Here is a 13,361-nt window from a genome sequence, read left to right on the forward strand (position 1 = left end):
AAGCTCCCTGTGACGTATTCAATATGCCAAACACAGTAACAACCAAGTCTCACAATGGAGACGTTACTGGGCCCGCTCCAGAAAATCAATGAACAACGGGAGGACAGTGACAGTGACAGTGTATCACCCTATTTAAAATTTAAAACAGAAGACAACCAAGCTTTATATATATATATATGCATATATTTATGTGTGTGTATATATATATATATATATATATATTAGCACACAAGAAAGGCTCAACCTGTAAGGTAAAGGTAAAGGCCCTCCCGTTGATCGTCGATTTGCTCGAGCGGGCCCAGTAACGTCTCCATTGGAGACTTTGTTGTTACTGTGTCTGGCATATCGAATACTCTCGGTAGCTTGCCGGGCTCTCCGAGAGGGGCGGAGGAATCGAACTCGGGTCGGCCATGTTGGCTGCTTGTAAGGCGAACGCCCTACCACTGTGCTATCGCTCCAGCCCTGTAACGACATGTTAGTAATCTCTTATACAAGGGCTTAATGGCTCCAGGATGAAATACAACAATCTTCACACACTTTCCCCTAAGGAAACTTTCTTGGATCATTTTCAACAGATTATTTATAACAAGCAATACAAAATAAATTATTTAGGACCTGGTTTGGGGGCAGGCTTGGGGTAGTGGTGAGAAAATTTGAAATAATGGTGGTCGGAAGGTGTAATGGTGGTGGTATTAATATTGGAATACTGAATGTAATAAATGTATTAAAGATTTGGTAAACTGTCCAACATCTAATAAAATTCTGTTTCTCTTAAAGAAAGAAAGAAAGTTCCCCTAGGGATCCTGTGAAAGCAATAATCCATTGGTCCATGAAAAGTATTGGCGCCATTCCTCCTGCGTGTGAGGACCATTCTCTTTCTCCCAGGAGTGGCTTCCTCACCCTCCCAAGCCTCTAGGCTTTCTTCCAGAGGACTCACCTGAAGGCCTCCAACCCCTTATATTGGCTGGCCTGCTTGTCACTGCTGGCTGACAAGAAGTCGTTGAGCATCAGGCGAGCCAGGGACTTCTGGATCATTTTGCAGAAAGGTGTATGAAAGATCATATACTGTATATCGTCGAGGGTGAAAGGTCGATCGATGCCAGCTGAAAGAGGTGGGGGAGGGGAGATGGAGGAGACATTTAGGTCCAGACCCCAAGCTCTAACTTTGCCACAGGCTTTTGGGCCTCTTGGAGAAGGAACTCTCCCTCCAGCAAACACACAGGAAGCTTGTTCATTTATCTTACCTGCTTTTAACCAACTACTCTACTCATCAAGAAAGAAGAGAAAGAATCGTGTTCTTCCTATTTACTTCACCAACTGCTATGGCAGGTAGTTCCTCCAACCTCCAACTAGAATTGAAATATTTTCTCTATTTTTCCAGAGGAGGAAAGAGGCTCCAAACCCAGTTCAGAAATAACTGGCTTTGGATTTCATTTCATTTCATTTCATCATCCTGTTATTCGTCGATTGCCTCGAGCAGGCCCCAGTAACGTCTCCTTCATTCTAGCCCTGAGATGATATTCAAGGCTCTTTAGGAGAATGAGACCCATCATTGTTACTGGTATTTGGCAGATGGGGTCAAATGTACCCCAGACCATCTCCCTCATTCCAAAGCAGAAACTTCCTTGTGCAGAGCCAGGAATAAAGGTAGCATATATATAAAAGTCTACGTGGGAATGAGAAGTAAAATCAGGTTGCATAAGAATTCAGAGACGGCAAGAGCAATTAGCCAGAAGCAACTTGACAGTGGTTGCTTGCAAAGGCAGACCTCTGGCTCATGTGAATGGAGCAACTGACAGCCCCCCCTATACTTGAAAGAGGCAAGATGTAGTTCTTTATGACACACTCAGAGAAGTTATGCAATACTTCAGAATCTGCTTTTTCTTACTCAAAACCTGACTTTTGCAAATGCCCTTCTGGACACTGGCTAAGAGGTAAGAATTCTTTTTGATTTTAAAATAATAACTGTATCTGTGATCACTGAGAGAGAACAGGGTTTAAAGCACTTGCCAACCCAGCATCACATAGGGTCTCCTGAGCATCACCAGGAATAATCCCTGAGTGTAGAGCCAGGAATGTTTCCTGAGCTCTGCTGGGTATGAACCCAAACTCCAAAAGCAAAACCAATGAAAATAAACTTATCTGTATCTGAAAGATAGATCTTTCTTTTCTGATTATAAAAGCTAAAATAATTTTACCAAAAGAATTCAGAAATTAAGGTAAAAATAAAATAAACTTATAACTAACATTGACCAAAAAGTCACAGATAAGATTTTAATATATGTAAAAAATAGGGAAGACTTTTTAACATCATCCAAAAAAATTTTTTGCATTCTTTTTTGGGGGGTTCATACCCACGATACATAGGGATTACTCCTGACTCTGCACTCAGGAATTACTCCTGGCAGTGCTCGGCGACCATATGGGATGCTGGGAATCGAACCCGGGTCAGCTGTGTGCAAGGCAAATGCCCTACCCGCTGTGCTACTGCTCCAGCCCCATCATCCAAATTTTTTAAGGTGGCAAACTATATAAGCCAAGAGGCAAATAACTCCTGACTTAAATGGTAATAAATCCAGGTCCACAGTTCTTTCCCAAGTGACTGACACACTGGTGGTTTGACCCTGGGTTATTTCTTTTATTTTTTTCAACTTCACTTAAAGGCATTTGTATACTTGAATTTGGAAGACTCCCAAATGGACTTTAGCCTTGCCCTTAAGAAGGATGGAAGAGAAGATAAAATCAATTTTTAGAGAGCATTTCCAGAAAAGAGAAGAGAACTAGTCAGGATTTTAGAGAAAACTCTTTTGTCACGTGGGAAGAGTCCTTACCTTGCTTCCACTGTTTCTGGATTTTCTGACGGTAATATCCATAACATTTGTCCAAGGCCCTTGCATAGCACTGGATGGAGAGCTTCCCATCCACAAGTGGATATTCAGAACTCCCGTCTGGTTTGTAGAAGTCATATACATTCTCCATGTGGGTTCCCCTAAGCCCTGGATTGATGCACGGACGTATTAAAGGATAGAACAATGTGGTTCATGAGCAGAGAAGATGGGAGAACCATGTTCCAGTATTTTGGTTATTATCTGTCTTAAGCCAAAGCCTGAGCCCACTCAATATTCCTTGTCTATCCGCAGAGACCTGAATAGATTGCTTCTTATACATACATGAGATTTGTATGTCTCTTTCCACACCTCTATGAACTTCAAAAACCATAAAATAGATGCTGATAGCTTCAAAGAAGAGTTTTTCACTCGGTCCCCAATTTTCTCCTTCCCTCTTCAGCTGCCACTTTGACTGCTCACAGGGGCACTGCACTTCCCTCCACTCGTTCCACATGCCATCATCCCTGCACGTGATGTGCAGAAAAGGACACCTTGACAACCCTCCACTTCCCTTGCTGACATCTACTCCCCAGTCCAGCCTTTTGAGGGTAAGAGTACCTTTAAGTGGCTACTTCACTCCTGAGAGGTGTGCTGTGTCCACTAGGGCCGAGGAGCTGTGATATTGGCCGTGCATGCAGTCTCTTGGCACCATACAGACATTTTTACTACTAACCTCTCTCAAGGGCCAGAGGGGCCTGGGGCCCTACCAGCATGGCCACAGCTCCGGCACCGCCTGTGGGGCGTGCATTCCCATTGGGATAGACTGCGATATCTCCGCAGACCACCAGTGCATAGCGACCTGGAACAGAGAAGAAATGATCATCACCAAAAAATCTTGAATAGGCTGTGTGCCAGGTCCAATTTGAAGTACTGGAGATGTTCTGGAAACAAAACAGAATCCTTGACCCACGGAGCCGATGTTCTCATGAAATTCATTGCGATGCATTTGCAATGTAAAGCCAAAGCATAGTTCTTGAGTGCAGAACCAGGAGTAACCCCTGTGCAACGCCAGGTGTGACCCAAAAAGCAAAAAACAAAACAAAACAAACAAAAAACATAGTTCTTGTTGCTCTCAGCTGCAAAATGCTCATTGACTCAGAATCGTGCTACTGCATTCAACAGAAAGCTTATTGACTGGCATGTTCTAGAAAATTCAGGCTTCTACCATTTTCCTCAGTACACCACAGTCCTAAAATTCCTTCTAAATCATAGGAAATCAAGCCTTTGGGAGGGAAACTTACATTTGAAGTATTACCTAGACACTAGTTATCCTAAAATAATTCTTAAAATAATCCAATAAATTAGCTAATAGTCTCTTACAGAATAGTCTCTTTTACAGATATTGCCTTCTAGAAGCATTAAAAAGCTTGTTTGCAGTCACTCATCTATAAAATATGAAATTTTACATTCATTCCTATTTCTTATTGGATCCTATATCATGTGTTTTGAAAGACTTGGTACTATATCCATTACAAAAAGAGATCTTTTTATGTTGAGTAATCACATTTAATAGAGTGATCGATACTAACTGACTCTGTAAGAAGCTACAATTCAAATAAATTATTGCTGCCTTGACTACCATTTGGTTCAATTTTATCTGATAATATGACTGGCCAGATTTGAGTTTGCAAGAAGATATGACACTAATTTTAATATTCTCTTTAACGTGTAGAACCACTCCTTGGATTCAGTCTAACATTCTGTTGGAAGACATTTTTATATTACTTAGTCTCACAATATCATGTAGTTATTCTCTCTTTATATACAAATAAATTGAGACCTAAAGAACTTAACTCACTTGCCCAAAGTAACATGGCTGATTTAGAAAAGGTGTCAGTTAGGAATACAATTCAAATTAATTGACACTAAGGATTCTTCCTTGAGAGTTACAAAAGTGCTGACAAAAAGTTTTGTTTTACCACAATTATATACAAATTTTGCACACACATATAAAATTCATCTACCTAGCAATTAAATTATTTTACCAATTGAGACCAGGTGGTGGGTGTCACACCCATCACCTGGCCCCCTGGCGTCGTGTAATCCCATCAACGGCCAAGACTCAGAGATTATAAAATCCAGCTCCCGGAACCGCGCGGCCACATTCGCGGCCACGCGACATCTTATCAGGACATCTTTTATGACATCTTATTATCTCATTCCTACTTTGGACAAACTTGCAGGCTATCGAATGTAGCCTGCCCACAGGGCAGAGTCTGGCAAACTCCCCGTGGCGTACCAAATATGCCAAATACCAGTAACAATGATGGGTCTCATTCTCCTATAGAGCCTTGAATATAATCTCAGGGTTAGGATGAAAGAGACGTTACTGGGGCCTGCTCGAGGCAATCGACGAATAACAGGAATCGGCCAATAGAGAAGCTATATTCAGAACCAACAAAATGCTATTTCGTTTGTAAGTCTCATAAAAAGATGAATCATAAAATAAGAAAATGACCAACAAACGTAAAAATATTAGAGATCTCATATTTAAAGGCAAACCAATGACATTCTTCTACATACTAATCTGTCAAGGGCTAGAATATTTGAGAATACATACTATAGAAATAAAATACCCTTTTCAATAAAGAAGTTTGAGAAATAATTTAACATATTCTATAAAATTTTGTTGTTGTTTGGGGTATACCTAGTAATGCTCAGGGATCTCTCCTAGCTCTTTCTAGGGATCACTTCTGGGGGTGCTTGCAGGACCATATGTAGTGCTGGGTATTGAACCCAGGTCAGATGTGTCAAGGTAGGAGCCCTATCTGCTGTTCTATCAAACGTTTTTTGTTTTAAACTTTTGTTTTTGGGGTCATATCCGGTTATGCTCAGGAATTACTACTGGCCCTGCTCTCAGGGATCACTCCTGGTAGTGTTTGGAGAACAACATATATGATGCCAAGGATCAAATTGAGTTGGCCGTGTGCAAGGCAATCACCCTACCCTCTATACTATTCCTCTGAACCCCTCTAGCAAATTTTTAAGTCAACATATCCTGCATTTCCACGTCTAGGAATCTGTTCTTACAACACATTATCAAAAGCACACAAAGCAAGTTATGAATAAGTACTCTGTTCATAAGAGCATAATTGCAAAAGAATCTATAATCTAAATATTTAGGAATGTGGAACTAAATTACATTAAGTTGGACAGACCTATCAAAAGATATAATGCAACTTTAAAAAGAACAAATAAAGCTTATTATATTTTTAATATAGAATAATTTCTAAGATACCAGAGAGATAAGAAATAATATGTATAGTGCAAAAAAGTGAAACTGAATTGGTATGTACATTCTTATAAGCAGGAAACTAGAAAAATCTGGAATATATAAAAACTACCAGTGTTACGTTCTGAAAAGTACTAATAAAGTGTGAAGAGAGGATCTTTTCTTCATTTTACACCATTCTGTGCATGTGTATATAATTTTAAAAACTATATTTCAATTACTTTCATTTTACTATTATTTATTTTGCTTTCAAGTCATACCCAGAGATTCTAAGGGCTGTTTCCTGGCTCTGTGTTTAGAGATCATTCCTGAAAAGGTCCAGGGGACCATATGGGGTACAGAGAATCGAACCCAGGTCAGCAGCATGCTTGGCAAGCATCCTATCTTCTTTCTTTCTTTCTTTTTGTCTTTCTTTCTTTCTTTTTTTCTTTCTTTCTTACATCCATCAGTGCTCAGGGCTTATCTCCTGGTTCTGCACTCAGGAATCACTCCTGGTGGAGTTCACAGAACCATATGATGTGCAAGGGCCATATGCCAGGTAAGAATGTTAACCTCTGTACTTTCTGGTCCTCAACTACTTTAATTTTTAAAAAGACAAAAACAAATAAGGGCTCTCAGATGATCTGAGTCAGTGACACTCTTTTCTTGACTCATCTGGATCTCTCTCTAAAATAGTTCAGAATTTTCTAGTGAGTCCCAGACATCTCCTCCTAACAGAGAGATCTAGAGATCCCAGGTGGTTGGTCAAGTTAGGAGCAGATTTTTATCTACACTGTCCTAGGCTGGTCTTGATGCTTGCCACCAGACTCAAGGTTAGATAGGTTTTAACATGAACCAACAGTTCATGTCTTGGTGGCTTTTAAAAAAAAAGAACTTCTCACCAAGACATCATATTTCTACTCAGCCACCCAGCAGAATCTATTAATTTGAAATAAAATGCTTGAAGTTAGTGATGTTCACAAGTATAGGTTTTGAATTCTGTCAGGAAACTTTCAATCCTTTTTATTAGTCTGCAAGGTAAATAGGTAATGAAAATTCCTTAAGTTCAAAAATGAGAAAGGGATTTGCCAGCCATTATTGACAGGGATAAGTTTCTAACTCTCAACTTGAACTGTTTTCCTTAAGTCTTCGTGTCACCACAGGAGTTCTTTTCCCAACATGGCATTTAGGCAAGATAAAAATAAGATACAGGATAAAGTAATTTCCAAGGAACCAGGCACAATACTGGTTCCTTGGAACACTGCTAGCCTCTTTAACGTAGTCTAGCTTATAATTCCTGGCTCTATTTCTACCAAGGTGTTTTTCCCTTAACACCTACGCTAGTTTAAACCTTTCAACATCATCAATGTCTCCGAGACGTAGGAAAATCTTAAGAGAAACAGGTATAATGAAATACAGTGAGATACGTTGTCTATTCCACTTACTAAGTGCAAGATATTTAATTTTCCATTTTTTCACCTAAAAATCAGGTAAAACACTTCATTTCACTTAGGCTGTTGCACTTTATTAGTACACTACCAAAGGAATGAGTATGTGAACATAAACTTAATGGAATATGTAAAATTATAACAGCAGTTGTGAGAATAAGTTGTCTTTTTTTTGTTTGCTTTGTTTTGGGAACCCACTCAGGGACTAATCCTTGCCTTTCACTCAGGGATCACTCCCAATGGGCTCCAGGGACCATATGGAATGCTAGTGATCGAACCCGGGTTACCCACATGCAAGGCAAGTGCCCTCCCTGCTATACTATAGCTCCTTCTCAATCATTGTCTTTTTTTCCCTTGCATGAAATCATCCGAGGCAGTGAAAAGTAAAACTTATAGAATTTAGTCTCTCACTCATACCAGGCACCTGGCAGCACATACCATCCCAGTAACTGGACTCCATCCAGTTGGCAGCGTTGAAGAGGGAAGCCGTGCCCCCATAGCAGGCGTTGGTAGTATCTATACCCTCAATGTCCGTGTTGCCAGAATCCTGAAAGAGCTCCATGAGCACTGTTTTGACAGCTTTGGACTTGTCAATGATGGTCTCCGTGCCCACCTCCAGGCGGCCGACGGCGTCCCAGGGCAGTTGGATGCGTTCCATCAGCCGCTGCACCACCGTCAGGCACAGGGAGTTGATGTCTTCCTGGACTGAGCAGAAACCCATCCTGGTCTGGCCCAAGCCCACAGTGTATTTCCCTGCTTCCACTTTGTTGTACTTCTCCAGGTCGGTTTGATCCACATACTGGGCTGGAAAATAGACCTCCAGAGCAACGATGCCCACGTCCTTTGGCCAAGTATCCGTTTTGGCCAAGGGAACAGCAGGGCCGGTAGAAAACCTGCAGTGGAAAGAACAATCATAGTCCTACTAACGATGCCAGCCAATTTCCTCAAAAGATAATTTGGATGAATACACATTTAGGATTGCTGTATCTTTCTGTTGTGTTTCCATTTTTGACATTATTAATTGCTCCTCTATGTACCCAGAGCATTAATTCAGCAGCCAGCCCCAGTGCCCTATAGGGTCCCCAGAGTCACACCAGGAGTGATCCCTAAGCACGGAGCCAAGAGTGTGGCCAAAAAACCTCTCCAATTCCTCCTTTTTATATCTTTTATATTGATGACAATGTAATTTTCCAGATATCAATAGGTTGCCATAACTTTTGGGTTCTTTACATGGCCCATATTTCTCTGTCCTTTTATATTTTTAACCTCTGAAGGTCTTTAAATTTAACAAGACTCTCCTGTAAACTGCATATATTTGGATCTTTTTCATTTTTCAACAATTCTTACATCTCTTTCCTTTAAATTAGAATAATTAACTTATTTTTATTTTCATTACTATTTCAGTTGGGATTAAGTCATCATCTATTATATTTTTTATTTGTATTCTTTACTAATCCCTTCCAGTATTCTTTGGATGAAGCAAATGCACATTATTTTGTCTTATCTCCTCTTTAATAATGACCTTATGAACAACAATGCTTGGACCATTGCAATCTAAATTAATTAATTAACTACTTGTAATTTTTTGAACACTACCAAAGCCTTACTCTTAGATTTACTTCCTTTCTCTTTTCTGTCCCCTTGAGATTTTCTCATAATATACTGTATTTCTGTGTATTTCCTAAACCACACCAAACACAGCTTTTTAAAGTTTTTATTATTTTTTTAAATGCCTCCCGTTATAGCTCTTTCACTTTCTTCTTTCCTCTTTTTTCTACATAAGGACACACCTTTTTATTTAAAAAAACTTTTTAATGAATGTATCTGCCCGATTTTGCCTAACCTACTTTTTCTTATTGGGTTTCCCAGTATTTATTGAGCAGGCCAAATACAGGACTGTGTTACAGATATGTAACTGTGAATAAGACATTCTTTGTAGCCACAGAAAAGGCCCAGTATGATGGAAGAGGAAAACATTTGTACAACTTAGTACATGGTAGAACAGTAAAGGTTGTGAGAGTACAGAGGCTACAAATAACAGAAGTTCTGTTATTGTTGTCGTTGTCGTTGTTGTTGTTGTTGTTGTTGGGGCAATACCCAGTGGTGCTCAGGGCTTGCTCCTAGCTCTTTATACTCAGGGAATCCTGGCAGGTTCAGGGGATCATATGGGGTGCCTGGGATTGAACCCAGTTAGCAGCACACAAGATAAGTGCCCTATTGGTGTACTACCTCTTTGACCCAGAAAGAATAGTTTTAAACATTCAGATAGCAGAGAGAAAAGTGGGGAAAAGGTTAGTAGGGAAGAGGTCATTATTATGTTCCTGGAACCAACTACCTCTCCTTCCCCTTAACTCCTGATTTCACCCACTGGTGAGAATACATTTTATTTTCCAGCGACAAGTAACAAACTCACCATGTGCACCTCCCTTCTGCTCCCACATGAATTGTGAAACTTAAGTCATAGTCTTCATGTCAAAGGCGGCACAGTCTAGGAACACACTGGTGAAGTGATGTGCTTGGAGTAGCTTCCTAGTTGTTCCATTAGAATTATGCTACCCTGCATATCAGTCTAGAATCTGGGATACTCATGAAAGTCACCAAATTTCTCCAAATCATATGTGACTGAAAGAGTTCCTGACATTGGGGCTGGAGCACTAGCACAGCGGGTAGGGCATTTGCCTTGCACGCGGCTGACCTGGGTTCGATTCCCAGACTCCCATATGGTCCCCTGAGCACTGCCAGGAGTAATTCCTGAGTACATAAGCCAGGAGTAATCCTTGCATCGCCGGGTGTAAGCTCCCTCCCCACCCCCAAAAAATAAAAAAAGAGTTCCTGACATTGAAAGAGCAACAAGATAACTCAAAGGAAGTGAGTCAAAGGAAGTGTAACTTAGATGAACGTGTCTCTCAGCTCTCCTTGGGATTCTGGGCTCTGGTAAGCCACATCCCCCACCAACAAGGCCAGTTTGATATAACACTGTGAGGCAAAGGTGAATCATACGATCAAAAGATAGTAAATCAAAGTGATAGATGTTCATCCACATCTGATAAGAGGAGTTTGGAGTTCATTTGTCTGTCCTTTTAACTTGGTGTCCCCAGATAAATGGAGTTTGTACTGTCAAATATTTGTGGATGAGCAACATAGGAGCTAGCGGTTAGCCAATGTGTGATCGCTACTTGGCTGGCTTCTCTCTGTGGCTCATTTTCACTCTACCGTTTCTGAGATCACTGCCTTCTCTCTTTCCAGTTATAAATCTAAGGTTTTCAGGAGATTTCTCAAGAACTAGTCACTTGGTAACACTTGGAACTGCCTTGCAGAGGGACTATTTTCAGAAGTGGATTCCAGCGCTTTCAAAGAAAGTTGACCTATAGAAGGTTCTATCAGAACACTGGAGTTAAAAATATTTCTCTGATGCTGTATTCTTCTAAGGGGTAAACATTTGGTTTAACGAAAGTTGGTTTTGTTCTGGAGTTTCTTGGTTCAAGAACAAGCATCAGGCTTTTATTTCTTGACTGCACTTTGATGCTCTCCTTTGTTTCAAAATTAACTATTAGGGGCTGGAGCGATAGTACAGCGGGTAGGGCATTTGCCTTGCACGCAGCCAACATGGCCGACATGGGTTTGATTCCCAGCATCCCATATGGTCCCCCGAGCACCACCAAGAGTAATTCCTGAGTGCATGAGCCAGGAGTAACCCCTGAGCATCGCCGGGTGTGACCCAAAAAGCAAAAAAAAAAAAATTAACTATTAAACACCAGGACTACTATGGGAGATGGAGAGTAGGGGGTATACGGAAGGAGGAAAAGAGGAAGCCAAGTCTTTTTTTAAGAGCTCCTCAACCAGTGGGAAGAATGAGATAAATACACACACATTTATCTCAGCTGAGAGTCAAAATAATTCTTTTAAGCATTAGTAAGAAGTGGTGCAGAAACAAGACTAAAAGGAAAACCCTTTGAGTGAAGTGGCTGGTTGAGGGACCTGAGGATGCTAGCCATCGCCGTGCTACCATCAAAGCCAGGAGACCGCAGTCTCCAGACTCTCGTGCCAGACTTAGTGAGTCTGAAAAACAATAATAATAAAATAGAAAGGAGTATGTGTGTGTGTGTGTGCGTGTGTGCACACACACACGAGAGCACTTGTATGTACAAACACAATGAAACCACACATACACACTTATCTTTACATCTAATTTACCCCTCTCAGGAAATCAATGGGTAAGGAAATACACATCTTATTTCTCGGCCCATTTCAAATCTGCAGTGATTGGAACCCGTCTATTTAACTAACACTGCAGTTAGATGGACAGGGGAAAGTCTTTGGCCCTCGCGGGAAGAGCTCTGTGCACCCTGCAGCTCTCGGAAGTGGGAAATGAGCAGATGTTAGAGGTTCGGGATCCTGCAATTCTGAGGAGCTCAGATCTGAGGGGGGCTGTCTGGTGATAAGATAGACCCAAGGTGCACAGCCTTGCCAACCTTGGGCTGGGATTCTTCAGAGGTTCTCTTTAGCTGGCCTCTGCCTCTGCTACATTACTGACACTACATCATGTCAATAACATGATGTAGTCTCCATGACACTACATCAATGCTGACCTGCCTCCAGTCCCTGGGAACAATGTGACTTACTTTTGATGAGCTGCTGGGAGGATGCGAGCAGGCAGGAGTGAGGCTTCCTGCATCACTCGCTTTGCCTGCAAGACCCTTTTCACAGGAGTCAGTAGCCGCTGCATTTTCAGGTCAGCTGCAGGCCAGCAAAGTCAACAGTTCACAGTCCTTGGAAAGAGCTGCCCAGAGGAGCCCGGTCAGGCTTTATAGAGCCCAGAGACTTGTACCTCTGGAAGCCCCGCCTCTGTTTATCAAGACTCAGTCAGCTTCAAAACTGGGCCAAAGGTTCCCCTCTGAACATGCGTGAGTGAAAGAAAAACATCATCTCTCCAACATGCATGTGGGCGCCCTGACCCCGGGCATGTGTGAAGGAATGTAGGGGTTCGATTTCTTCCGCAGGCTGCTTCATATTCATGACTGTAACGTATCTCTCGACCTAGCGTAGACTCCAGCTCCCCATCTGAGTCATTCTTGCTCAATGGTCTAGAAGACACTCTGGGCATTATCTGTTATTGACACATATAGCATAATTAAAATCTTTCAAAACCAAGGTAATGTATCTTTACTTTTTCTAAGTATTGTAACCCAGTGGTTTACCAAATTGTTCACAATATAGTTGTTTCATGTATTCATTGTTCCAACACCAATCGCACCACCAGTGTGACCTCCCCTCCACTAATGTTCCCAGTTGCCCACCCACCCCTCAAGCCTGACCCTTTTAGTTGGTACAAACAAATTTATTTCATATTGCTTATCATAACACAAAGGGAAATGGAATGTATCTTTTGAGATACATTATAGCCAAAGCCATGCTGAGACCACTCTCCACATGCTTGGATGAGGAACCAGCAGAGGAACCCAGGTGTGCAGGACCTGGGGCTGAGATCTCCAAGCCTGCTCGGTTCGGGACTGGGCCTCCTCCACCCTGCTCCCCCACCTTCCAGTAGCTAGACAGTTACACCCACCAGCTGCCATGTAACCCCATCAATGGCCATCCAAAGACTATAAAACCAAGCTCTCGGAAGACCTCTTATTCTCTAGTTCTCACTCTCAGAGAACCCAGCAGGCTACCGAGATTATCATACCCGCCTATATGCTTGACTAGGAACACCTGTAAAGGTGATTAGAGGCTGCCCCAAAAGCCTCCATTCGTCTCGGAGAGCCCAGCAAGCTACCGAGAGTATTTGACTGCCCGTAGCGTACTCGATATGTC

The 13,361-nt window shown here is 41.7% G+C and overlaps 1 protein-coding gene across 2 annotated transcripts in view; it reads right to left on the minus strand.

The window, feature by feature from the left end:
* Positions 1-12,329, minus strand: part of HMGCS2 (3-hydroxy-3-methylglutaryl-CoA synthase 2) — a 28,644-nt gene extending 16,315 nt beyond the window's left edge. For both annotated transcript variants that reach the window (XM_056123066.1, XM_056122981.1), the window contains exons 1-5: positions 12,170-12,329; positions 7,986-8,440; positions 3,562-3,687; positions 2,832-2,996; positions 938-1,103 (exon numbers count right to left, since the gene is read on the minus strand). In XM_056123066.1, coding sequence (XP_055979041.1) covers positions 938-1,103; positions 2,832-2,996; positions 3,562-3,687; positions 7,986-8,440; positions 12,170-12,273 — 1,016 coding nt within the window. In that variant the 5' untranslated portion in view covers positions 12,274-12,329. The remainder of the gene's footprint in view (positions 1-937; positions 1,104-2,831; positions 2,997-3,561; positions 3,688-7,985; positions 8,441-12,169) is intronic.
* Positions 12,330-13,361: the final 1,032 nt, after the last annotated feature.

Source organism: Sorex fumeus, unplaced genomic scaffold (genome assembly GCF_029834395.1).
Source record: "Sorex fumeus unplaced genomic scaffold, SorFum_2.1 ptg000001l, whole genome shotgun sequence".
Taxonomy (NCBI): Eukaryota; Metazoa; Chordata; class Mammalia; order Eulipotyphla; family Soricidae; genus Sorex; species Sorex fumeus.